The sequence below is a fragment of the Myiozetetes cayanensis genome, unplaced genomic scaffold, assembly GCF_022539395.1.
Source record: "Myiozetetes cayanensis isolate MyiCay16 unplaced genomic scaffold, myiCay2020 scf13, whole genome shotgun sequence".
NCBI classification, from domain to species: Eukaryota; Metazoa; Chordata; class Aves; order Passeriformes; family Tyrannidae; genus Myiozetetes; species Myiozetetes cayanensis.
Window position 1 is genome coordinate 1,594,005 of NW_026086937.1, and position 12,729 is coordinate 1,606,733.

Sequence of the window (12,729 nt, forward strand, 5' to 3'; positions counted from 1 at the left end):
GAGTCCCCCTCCCAAAACGTGGCTAAAGAGGGACCTTTGGCACCCACCTCAAGGTCACACTGCCCCAGGTCAGGATTCAGGGAGGGTCTGGGTGCATTAGGAATCACGTGGCCCATTTTGTTTGCATCTCTTTACAATATTTGTCAGAGCATTACTGTTTTTTAAAACTATGTCCAAGGGTCTGGGTACAAGATAGACAAATTGTACTCCAGGTATTGAAAAGCTACATGAAATGTAGATTTCCTATTTAAGTCCCTTCTGACTATGATAAATCCTGTTTTGTATGCCCAGATTATACAGGACTGACATCCCATGTTGTGGACACACACTGAGGATCACAGTTCTTCCTATTTATTACACATTAGAGAGTCTTGGGCAGGAGTGAGGGAGAACACTGAAATAGAAGAAACTTTAAACAGACTTTCTTACTCATTTCACTCTAATTTCTCTGGCATTCACTGTATCTTATCTTCATCAATCACATTCTGCATCGGGTCCCCCAGTGCACTGCTCTGTACACAAGTCTCAGGATCTTCCTCAGCAGAGCCCACAGAAGAAAAAAGTTTTTTGGATATTAAATAAGAACCTCCTGAAAATGTTCCTCCACTGATCAGCTAAGCAACCTGATGCTGACCCTCCACCCCTTTGTTCAGATTCATTCAAGGGAATTTCAAGGAATCTTACAGTGTACTGCAGTGCTGTTTAACCAGCTACATCTCAGGGACAAGTTGATTTCAGCCCTGGAGGAGGGTGAGGTGAGTAGGGCTGTCAAGATGTGAGGGATGAGAAGCAGCTGTTATTAAAAATGGAAGGCTGCTGTTCATGCCTGGTGTTTCACACCTCACAGAGGTGTAGGGAGTTCTCCTCCAGTGTCGTGATGATGAATCAAACCCTAAATGAAGGTTGTACTGTCTGGCATAAAATACACACCATTTTTGTTATTTCAATCTTGAGATGCTCCAGAGAGAAATCATTGGTTGTATGACTCTGAGAAAATTACTACTCAATAAAGGTTTAGTGCAAACTGTTTTAGCTTAATCTCTGCTAGTTACCCACAAGGGTAAAGGATTTTTTCATGGCTAACCAAGCTCCTTAAAACCTCCCTTAAAATGTTGGGGTCATACTCTGCTTTTTTGTAACACCAGTGTAAATCTAGAACAACTGCATTGGATCAGTGGAGTTGCTCCAGGTGCTCATCATTGTGACAGTAATTTGAGGCAGTTTCTCATCTAGAGAGCTCCAGCAGAATGACAGTAAATCACAGTCATTTCGTGGGCAGCTGCTGCAGCATCCTAACACTCCATGCAGGCAACCACCAGGCTGCATCATTTCATCAACAGGGAGGTAGAGCCCAATTGACGTAGATAAATGTCATGTTTGTCTGCAAGAGTACAGTCCCTGCCAAAGACAAGGACAGTTGAAAGGCTTCATTATCCCATCCTGCAGTTATCCCAGAAATTTTAGTACAGAAAGGGGAGGGTTAATTAAGACCACCCATCCTTCCAGTAAGCACCTTCCCTACCTCTTCTGGACACATCAGTCAGTGTCTTATTAGCGTGCTCTGATGTTCTTTTCTTTACTCTGTGTGTGTAGAGTAAATTAAGTCCCACAGTATCATGTTTTGCCACTTTAGCACAAATAAACCTGAGGTGTGGATCAAATTAGGCCTCCAAGAGCACAATAAACTTGCCTATGCTGACAGAACCCTTGAAATTACACATTAGTTTGATTTTTGTCTTTCAAGAGTGCTATATAATTTTCACTGAAAATCCTTACTCCAGGGCCTCATCACCCTGCACTAATGGTAAGAACTGTCACATAAAGAGAAGGTTGTGTAAAGGTTTCTGATAAATATTTATTAGCTCTGCTCTAAGGAACTTCAGAGGCCAGTGGCTCACAAGTCAAGAAATTGAAAGACAACACGAAGGTGAAGAATGCCATAATGAGGAAGAATAACGTAGGGCTGATAGGAGATAAAGATCTGGCTGTATATGAAGAAAGTAAGTGGTGCACACTGTTATTAGAGAGGTACAAATGGTCAGATCACGTTACAAGCTCAGATGGTCGGGCCTGGAAGTGCGAGAGCTGCGAGTGAACGATCGCTCTCAACTCAGATGTTGGGGGTAGGGAGGCAAAAAGATTGCTCAGACCCACAGAAAAGCATCAGCAGCAGTGTTAACACACACAGCACAGCTTGTTCCCTTAGTGGCACAATTACCATGATGCAGCAGTTTTGGTTCAGATAACATAGAAATCTATTTGTTTTTTTCCCCCAGATTACTGACTGCAGATTTTTTTCATTGTTTGTTGTTAACTCAGAGGGTTGGTGGTTTGCACCTTTAACAGTCATGTTTGCTATGCAGAAAAAAAATGTGTATTTTTTACAGTACTGTTCTGATTTTTAAGCTCCTTTTTGCAAAAGCATCAATGATTACAGAGGGACCTGCAAGGCAGAGGAGAAACACAGCTCTTCATGTTAACACAAAAATAATTTACTTTTATATTTATCTGTCCCTGGGGGATTGATTCTTTGTTTCTACTTCCTTAGCACTATGTGCATCTTCACAGCTGATGAGGCCACGAAGGGCTCCCTAACTGGGAGGACAGACCTCGAGCTGCTCCAGATACACAGGCCTTTTCTCTCCATGCAAGGTTTGAAAAGAATGGAAATTAAACAGTGAGCTGAATTACAGCTGTGATACCCAAATGGGAAGGGATCATTTGTTCAGGCACAGAACTGTGTCATTTATGTGCCTTTTGATATCATCAGCTCATAAGCACGGACAGTCAGAGGCACAGCACAGAATGCAGCACGTGCTGTCACAGGGACCCACTATCAGCCATCTGCTTCCTGCTGATGGGTTTCATTCCTCTCAAAGATACAGGACAGGAAAAGAGTTGTCACTTGAAAGTCACTGTGATATTCTCAAATAGATTTATGAAAATGAGACATTTAGAAGCAATAGCAGTCATTTGAGAATGACTATACCAAACCACAGATATATGCAAACATATTTGACTATTAAAGCCTTAGTTTTCTTTCACATAGATTTAAGGTTTTCTTTCTGTCAAAGATAAAAACAGGATGAGGTTTGTCTAGGACAAGGTAATGAGAAGATACTTGTACAGATGACAGCACATACCATTTCTCAGATGCATGGGGGTAGAGAAGCTCCACCCCAGATCAGAGATGACTTCAGATCTAAAATTGTGCAGCCTGCAGCCCCATTACTCACTGTCAAAACTATCAGCTCACACCTGAGTCTACTGAGGTCAGCAGAATAAGGCTATGACTTTTTACATCAAGTGAAAATCTAGCAGAGTCTGATTTCCTTTCCCTATTTTCATGCAGATAAATAAGAAAGTGGGTTTTCCATGGGGTCTGTGCCAGCTTTACCTCTCCAGCACGGATGCTTTGACATCTGTCATCAGCCAGTCCCTTTGAACTGAGCACAAATCCCTTGGAGAAAGGTTTCCATAAACACTGAAATCTCATATACAACAACACTAAGTGATAGTGTGGTTTAAAGTCACCAAAATAAAATGTCCCATAATAGTTTATAGAGTCTGGAAAAGCCTACTAAGGAACAAAAGTAAGGTCAGAAAAGAGAAGCAGCAAATAAGCCATGACACAGAGAAAAAGTGCAGTTCAAACACTTATACTGTGGGTAAATCACAGTTCTGTCTTTTCAGCTTGCTTCTAACACTTTCAGGAAAACTATACAGTTAAAAAGTTGTGTGGGAACAGAAATTGTTCAATTCAATCCACTTCTCTAAAAGATCCAAGTTTTCTAACACAGTATAGTGACCTACCTTTTTCTGTGTAAGTATAATGTCAGGAAAAATAACCTTTTTTTCCTTCTTAAAAATAACCTTGAACTCTAGAACCCTTTTTTTCTGGCCTGTTTTATTTCTCTTAATTAGCAGCTGATGAAATTGCCATTTAATTCTATAATTATTTATCACCTGAGGGAGATCCCACTTCATTCAATGAAGGTATTTTAAGGAACATCTGACCTTCCTGTATTTTCATCTATTTTTTTTCTTTTCTTCACATTGTTCCTGATTTTCTTCTGTGCAGTATTACATGATAAAGTGGTAAATAGGAAGAAGGCCACTGGGCTAAAGGAAGCCCTTTGATTTAGCAAGTGGAAAGAAATCTTCCTGTCCAAAGATAATTAGCTGTTTGTTTTCATGTTGTTCAGATGGACAGAAGTAGGAAGAAAGGAATAAAACAGTCTGTTGACTGGTTATTTCTAATAATTGATTCTACGTCATTCTATTGGAAAATTTCTGCTGTTTACAAACATTTTCCTTCTGATGCTTGAGTGTATTTTTTTCAGCATATTCCCTTTTTCTAAAATTCATCTGATGCAGGTGTTGCATCACTTTGGCTTAGATCAAAAAAAGGAATCTTTTCCACTAGTTAAAGAATAATCCTAAAGAAAAATAGGAGATGTAAAAAGATGTAGCTGGAAAGGTGACTGTATGCTTGAATAAAAAGTGTGTTTGTTGTGCTGAGTTTTCATCCCAAGGTGATCTTAACAGATGAGGGGAGGGAAAAAGGGGAATGATTAGCGTGGTACAATTGTCACAAACTGCCAGTCCTTCTATCTGCTTCAACCCAAAGCCACCACCCTCACTAGCAATTTACTGTATGAATAAATATTGCCTGGATTCCCTTTATGAAGGCTGTGAAAGCACCTGACCCTGTTCAATGTTGTTTGGTCTAGGAAGCACAGAAGAACTGGAAATAAAAAGGGATCTGTTAAATAACTTTTTAATATAGACAGTACTGGCTAATCCGTATAAGAGCCAGCAAGGAAGAGAAGAATTATTTCTAACCCCAAGCTGAAGGACAGGCAGAGGTTAGCAAGCTTTCACACAGACAGATGGTGGCACTGGGGCAGGTGTTTGTGAGACACAAATATCGGGCATTCAGTGAGGATCCAACACAAATCCTTTATTCCTGTCCCTCCACTCTGTCTCATTGTGGGTGGCAGACAAAGCATGTCTTTGTCATCAATTCTGTTCATTTATCAGCCTCTGGAAAAGGTTTTCTACTGCATTTATTTTGAGGATTCCCTTAATCCACCTCTGATACAAATTTACAGAAATAAACCCTTTTTTTCTTAAACTAGTTCAGCAATTAGAAAAGCCTATAAAAACTAAACACAGTTTGAAATTTAGTATCAAACTCACCAGCACTGCTTATTAATGAACTGCAATCAAGCCCTTTTGTAGCAGGCACAGAGAGCAGAGAGCAGAAATGGCAAGTCAGGCCAGCCTCTTGAAGTGCTCTCTGAGGAAAAGGAAGAAGAGTACAGGAACTATAATTTTAATTATGGTTCTCCCCAGTGTTAAACTTTGCAATTTTGTTTTTAGGTCAAATAATTGGTTTGGTAGGAAATACTGGAATAAACAGGATAAAATCCTGTTCTGTTAAATTACAGCTTATATACAAAAACTGCCAGGTAAATTAGTGTGCATTTTGGATGGGTGAAAGGGTTAAAAGTTAGTGTTAAAGAAGAAACATATTCAGAAAAATAAATAATAGGTCTAATACAGAATAATGCAAAATGAAAATCTGAAGTAAATACTCTCTGAGCTGCAGGGAAACATGAGTTCTAGAAAGATTTAGTCCAGGAACCACAGTTAGCACAAAGAGCATGTGCTGTGTTATGGTACTTTTAAAAAACCCTGGGGTTTCAGGGTGTGCTGAGTAGAAAAAAATTCCCAGTGAGAATCAATCACTTCATATTCATTCCTGAAATAACTACATTAAGAACAGGATGCTTTCTTCTAGTTTGCTTCCTACCTGAAAGCTGTTGCTAACTTGGAGAGCAAACTGGAACACTAATTGGTCTTAATAAAGTCAGCTTTTCTTCCTTTAATGTTAAGAGACTTCATAAAAAGCCACTTAATGACTACAGCTTACCCTTGACTATTGAACTTTCACTCCATGTCACGATTTTTTTTGTTTTATTTTTTATTACTGAGCATCCCTCCCATGGGCAGAGCCCATCAATGTCACAGAACCATCTTCCTCGATTTCAGGCTGACCTGTCTGAATTCACCACCCAGTGCTGTCAGCAGTACCAATGGCACAAAAGATCATTTCCTGATTTATAATTCATGAGGCCAAACAGAACAGCAGCTGAAGGCTTTGTATACTTTTTTGGGACAAACATCAGAGAACAAGGTGGCTGCTTTGCTGTCAAGACAGACCTACAAGTTTTAGATCAACAGTTCTGGTTACACTGGAAAATAGTTTCAATTTTACCTAACTAGCTAAAGCAAAGCCCTCCCCAACAATACAAAATACACTCACTAAATTAGAATATAACCATAGATATCACAGCTGATAGGATTCTGCCAGGTTAGGGAATGCAGCTGTGGCTTAATATTACAGTTCTTTATTTCATGTAAGGTAAAAACCAATACATTTGGAATAGGCCAGAGGTGAAAAACATTTCAGGAATAATCTGAAGACAACAGAAACAAAGAACTATAACTGAGCGCTGGTCTGAGAGAGTCACAGTTGAAAAAGGACTGAAAATTTAGATAGCAACAGGTTGCTGAGTAGCATTTCCTCTGCTAACAATATTTTGTGTCCTTGTATCAACAGCACTTTCCACTATGAGTAATCTCACTGGTTTTGTAGTGGTGCTAATCAGCATAACTGGAGATAGCACATTTTAGGGCTTAGTTACTTCTGTTGTAGTAGATGAGTATTAACCCCTCATAAGAACTGGTGCTCCACCATATGCCTTGAGAAACTTTGTGCCATTTTGTGCAGACTGAAAGCATGGGAACTGTTTTCACAGGTCTTCATGTTGTTTGAATGCAACTATTTAAAAAATCCTCATACAGAACTTCAACTCAGCCTTAGCTCAAAGTGAAAGACTGCAAAAATCACATTTTTAAAATGCAAAAGCTTAAAATACAACTTTTTTTAATTTCTAAATTTTTAATGCTTAAAATACTGATCATTTTCCAGCAATCCAAGCTGCCTTCTGGAATGCAATGCCAAGCTCAGTAGATTTTCTTTGACAACTAACATAAAAGACCTACAGTGCTCAAAGCAGCAGAACACAAAGATCTAAAGTGTTGCTTAATTAGTTTGGGAGGCTTAGAGCAATTTTTCATCTGTTAAGTCTAACATTTCAACAAGAAAAGGAGACATTCATACATGGAGTTATTGGTGTTATGGGCAATAACTGACTGTGATTTGTGTTCCCCATTTGAGCCTCAGCCCCAAAGTTGCATTTTTTATCGAGTATTTGTGAATATGTAACTCCTCTTTAGACACATGGACAATAAATAATTCAAAGTTATCTATCTTCCCTGCAGTTTCCTTACACACCTACCACCTTTAAATGTTTAGCTGGCCTTGTTTATGGCACTTCTAGTATACAAATGTTACAGACTGGCAGTAACTATTGACTTACAGGGTGATACCTTGAAAATAAATTGGCTGTCCCCACTCTCCATCTGCTGTGCTATTAGCCCAGAGAAGCCTTGGTTTGCATTCTGAGTCCCTAAAAATATTAATTTTCAGTTATGATTCCAAAATTGTAACAATATGATTGAGTTTGTTATTCCTTTTTCTTTCCCTCTCCCCCCTCCCTTTGTTTTCTTTTCAGCTCTATATCCATTTACAGTCCTAAGGAGAATCCTAATGCTTTTGATGCTGCTGCTTTCTTCCAGTCAGTGGGAAATTTCCTGGGGATCTTTGCTGGATCATTTGCCATGGGATCCTCTTATGCTGTTGTCACAGCTTTAATATCCTTTATGGTTTGTTTTCAGAGAGAAAACTTATATATATTGGAAAAAAACCACGTGATATCTGAGACTGATCACTTTTAGTTTAAGCCTGAACCTTTTCACTCTAGATTCGAGTCTTTGCAAACCAAAAGACAAATCATAAATTGACAGAAAATGTTATTTGTCAGAACCCACAAAGAACCTTACACTGAAATTTCTTTTGAACATCAGGCAAGATTCTGGTCTTTATCTTACTATTTAAAAATATTTGCATTTTAAGGAAAGTGTTTTGAAGTATTCTAAGTTCAAAATATGAATTTATAGAATACAGTAACTTATTTATGAACTACAGGCTAGCAGCAATTATACAAAAATACAAGGGAAACACTACACTGTGTCAGTGTGATTGACAACTTCATCAGTTTACCTAAGCTAGAAATGAAAGGTCTATCTGTGGCCCTGCATTTTTTCTTGGGTTTACAGTTTTCACATAAAATGCCACCGTAAAAAGATCAGTGATTTTCAGTTTTCTTGCACAGCTGCAAGTGGAAACAAATGCCAGTTAGCTTATAAAACTGGACAAAATTACTTCCTTTTGCTGGGAAAAAGAATATCAAATGCAACCAACTAGGCATTGATTCAAACCCTATAAAAGCACTTAAAATATCTGACTTCAAAACCTCTTCTGGATTTTCCTCTTTGAGATAGCTTAGAAGCTGGGCAGTTGTTCCTGAATTCCACTTGTGCAGATGAGTGTGGTGGGGGAGCTTGCTTTCATTCATCCTTTACCAGGTCAGAGCAATTTTAGCTTACAAAACTGTCAGGTTTTTATTTTTCCTTAGTAATCTTTTAGCACTTGACAAAATTTACAAAGCTGTGTGAGTTTCCTATGTTGGAGACAGGTCTGTTTTTCCTCCTATCCTGGAGTGCCTTCTTATCAGCAGAAGCCGCTGGGCTTACAGGTAAGTGTTGAATTTTACTGGATAAAAGCAGTTTTATAATATGCCTCCAGTGTGGGTAAAATGCATGTTTATTTTAGGTGTGACATCACATAAAAACCTTCTAAAAGCCTACTGCTACATTGAAGATTGTTTCATCTTTAAGAACATTAAGAGACATTGAACAGTTCTTCTGGACAAAGACATATTAGATCAGACTCAAGTCCTCAGCCTTTCTTCCCTAGATTATCCCATCCCTATTAGTCCCACTAATAATCCAGCTATTTTCTGCCCAGCCATAGGACCAAAGATGACAATAAGTACAAGGAAGCAGATATGTAGTGCCATGTGAGTGTGGGACTGTTGTTCCTCTGCACACACTGCACGTCCTGGTCCCTTCTTGTTCTCAATTATCAATGACTAAACACAGGACAGGGCCATCCTCAACACTGCCAGTGGCATCCACCTCTGTACTTCAAACAAAAGAAGTTGTCTTGTTCAGTGCCCCTGCATGAACACCTTTAGCAACAGGAGAGGCACAGCCATGTCCCAGTGACAGGCAGAGAGATGTGTGATCCGGTTGGTTTTGTCATCAGTGCCAGGAAAGAAATGATACAATCACACTCAGTTAGATACCCAGGGCCTCCACTAAAGAGTATACAGAAGTTTAGGCAGAAATTGCAAATGGATATAGTTTATCTACGCAGCAATCTACTGCACAGTGTAATTCCAGAGAACAAGGTCTGTATGACCCTGATTGTTTTAATGTTTTTGAGGTCATCACTCCAGAAATTCAGTGCTCCAACTAATGCCAGGGAAAGAAAACTGCTTAATGGAGTGATGATGCAGCCCATGCTGGTTTGTTTGCAAAATTGTTGCAAGGCTTTTGAAGTCAACAGTTACATTTATTATTTTTACTGAGTTCCCTGGAACTAGCATGTTACTCCTTTAATATCAGCCACACAATCAAACTCTGAATGAGTATCAACATCTGCATCTTCTGCCATCCTTGTCTTATTAATTAAACAATTTTGCATCCTGCTTACTGCCAAAATCTTCAGGCCAAAAGAGGGGCATCTGAACTTCATTTTCCTTGGATATTGTGTTTTCTCTGTTCCTTCCTTCTTAATGAACTTCAAAGGATTAACACTAGACATCAGTATTTCCCTGTAGCTATTAAGTAATGTAATTGCAAAATAATTTCATTTTTATGCTTTCCATCCCAGTTCTTCAATCACTCTGAGCCTTTTGAAGTCTAATATTGAAGTATTTCACAATTTAGAAATCATGGGCTATACTGTTTTTGTGGGGGTATAGTAGGTGGTAGAGCCCACTTGTTCAGCTAGCAGATTTCTTAAATAAAATGTAAATGGAGAGCAGTACAGGTCGATATTTTATTCCTTTGCCTCGAGATATTCCATGATACATAACACACAGTGTATGGGCCTGACCCTGGTTGAAAAATGGATGTGATTGAACCAGCAAATCAAAATAAAAATCCAGGATGACTACACAATTACTGTTATACTGATAACTGTGAATTATAAATTAATGTTATGGTTATTAATCTCATAGCTATATCACCAGGCTGTGACATATGCATGATAAATTGATTCTTATACAGTAGAATCTAATTTGTGCATTTTCTCATTTGCCCTGAAGTACATCATCCCTGACTGCTGAGAAAAGCTGTAATAGCACAGTACTAGAGTAAGGTCAGTGGTAATAGAGTTGTTTTCATGTTCAAACTTCCTTACAGAGTATTTACTAGTAGGGTATAAAAAAAAATCATAAATCATTTAAATTAAACACTTGTCAAGATAAATGAGGAAAGTACATCTTGCATGTATTAATTCCTTGTTCTCTTGTTTTGTAATTAACAAAATTTGCTAAATTTTAAATGATCATCAGTCATTAGTGTGTGAAAGATTCCATGATTTACATGGAATGTTCACCTCAGTTAGACCCTCTCTATCTACAGCTGTTTCAAGTGAGTAGATATTCAAATAAAAAGAGATTAATATACCTGCAGAAATACACTCAAATATATATGTGAATTTATTTGCATGTAGGTATCCAGTGAATGCATACTTCAAAGTCATAGAGAATTTATCAGTGTAAAGGCATCAAAACTGCAGCCAACCACCTCTGATTTTTACATGATAAAGATCTGCACTATGAAGGCAAGAAAGAAATAGGTCTTGAAGAAAAAGTGTTGAAGAGCATCTTCTTTTTTCATTTACTGGTTTTCAGAGCCCTTTGTTTTCTGAACATTATAAAGGGAAAATTTGTGATAATAAATTCCTGCTGTTTCCTCTCCTTCAGCAATTCTCATCTGAACATTTTGTGATGTGTCTGACACCTGCCTTCTTATTCAGGGGCTCAGAGGAGAGCACAGTGGACTTAGAGGGAAAGCTTTTCCTCCAAAAATAAATAAGCAGTTTATTATGGATGATGTACCCAGGATGAGTCCAAAAATCTGGTCTCTCACTGGGGCACTTTTCTGCTACCTTTGTGTTTAGGACACAGCAAGAACAAAGGTCACCAACTTGCCTTTCCTTTAGTGCTGCTGACAAGGTGCATTTACTCTGCTGTTCACTGCTCCTGGTTGTTTGCTGTAATTTGTCTTGGATCCACCATCTACCTCATCGCTTTTTAAAATGTTGTGACCAGTTCTTCTTGTGACACTCTCAGGAGGGACCTACCAGAACATTTCTGTCTGCAGTTCTGCAAGCCCTAGTCACGTTGGGACCCCATGGGCTTTAGTTCACTGAGCTGACATTATTCTAGAAGTTATTCTGGGCTTTAAATTCTAAACTTTGTGGGTTTCTTTCCTTTATTCATAAGTGATGTGCCCTGTTGTGTCACACAGAGAAGTAGGCAGACTCCTCCCAGAAAGGAGGGAGAAGAGATACCTCGGCTTCTCGAGTAAAGCTCACTCCTCCTGAGCTGTAGTTCTGCCACTCCCAGGAGCACAGGATGAACTCTGAGTTCAGTTAGGAAAGCAGGTGGTTCTGAGGTAAGAAGATGGCCCTGCAGTGCTGTGCAGAGACAGATAACAACTGAGCCATTCTGCCACAAATCTGGAGTCAATCCTTGGGGCTGGCTAATTTAGAGCCTGGCGTAGGTAAAGCCTTTTAGACCATAAGGGAAAATGAGAAAGGTGGGTGGTTTTAGAGAAAAGTGCATATTCTAGCACAGCTTTAGGCTGAGACCAATGACCACCTGCATAAAACGAGGATGGTGGAGTCTTACTGCTATTGCAGAGGTTCAGGATAAGCAGGGGAAGCACCCTTAGCACGTCTAGAATAAAAGCTGTTGTGTGTCACCATGGGGGTTCCAATCTAAACTGAACTCAGCAATTCATCTGAGGTTCCACAAGTACAACACTGAAGCTCAGCTCTGGAAGCAGCCAGGTGCAATACCAATGAACCCTCCCCAGATAAGGGACAAAAAAATCCCCTCAGCTCCATCTTTTGTTACTTTCTGTCACTTCAACATAAACTAAACCTCCTACAACTCCACAGATAAAAGCTTTGTGAACAAAGTACGAGCTTTAGTTCTGCATTGGTGCAGGTCTGGTGAAAAAGCCTTAAATCTTTTCTTTGGTATCAAGAAAATGATTGGTCACACTTCACACCCTCGGTGAAAACACACTGAATAGGGAGATTGTTGCCACTGGGGTATGGCCTTATTACTGCAGCAATTCCAGGCAGACACTCTCCTTTCCTGCCACTCACACCTTCACTCCACATCCCAGGAGGTGCTGGGGAGATTCTGACATAAATATGACTCCACAGTAAATTTTATCTGATTTAAATAATTTCTCTTTTACCTAATCCTCATTGTTCTCCTTTGCACACATTTCACCACCTCTGATGAAGAGCATTCCCTGCTGGTTTTGCTTTTCTGGAGGATTTGCAGTATGCTGTGCATCGTTAGAGAGGAAGCTATACCTTTTATCCATTCCCTTGGGTCCCCAGAAGGTAGAGGTTTGGTGTGGGGTTTTTTCTATCCCTTTTTT

General features: G+C 39.3%; 1 protein-coding gene across 1 annotated transcript in view; it reads left to right on the top strand.

Annotated features, from left to right (window-relative positions):
• The window catches only part of SLC9A9 (solute carrier family 9 member A9), a 152,250-nt gene that overhangs the window by 55,288 nt on the left and 84,233 nt on the right, over positions 1–12,729 (top strand). The window contains exons 7-8 of the mRNA XM_050308282.1: positions 7,647–7,790; positions 8,629–8,729. Coding sequence (XP_050164239.1) covers positions 7,647–7,790; positions 8,629–8,729 — 245 coding nt within the window. The remainder of the gene's footprint in view (positions 1–7,646; positions 7,791–8,628; positions 8,730–12,729) is intronic.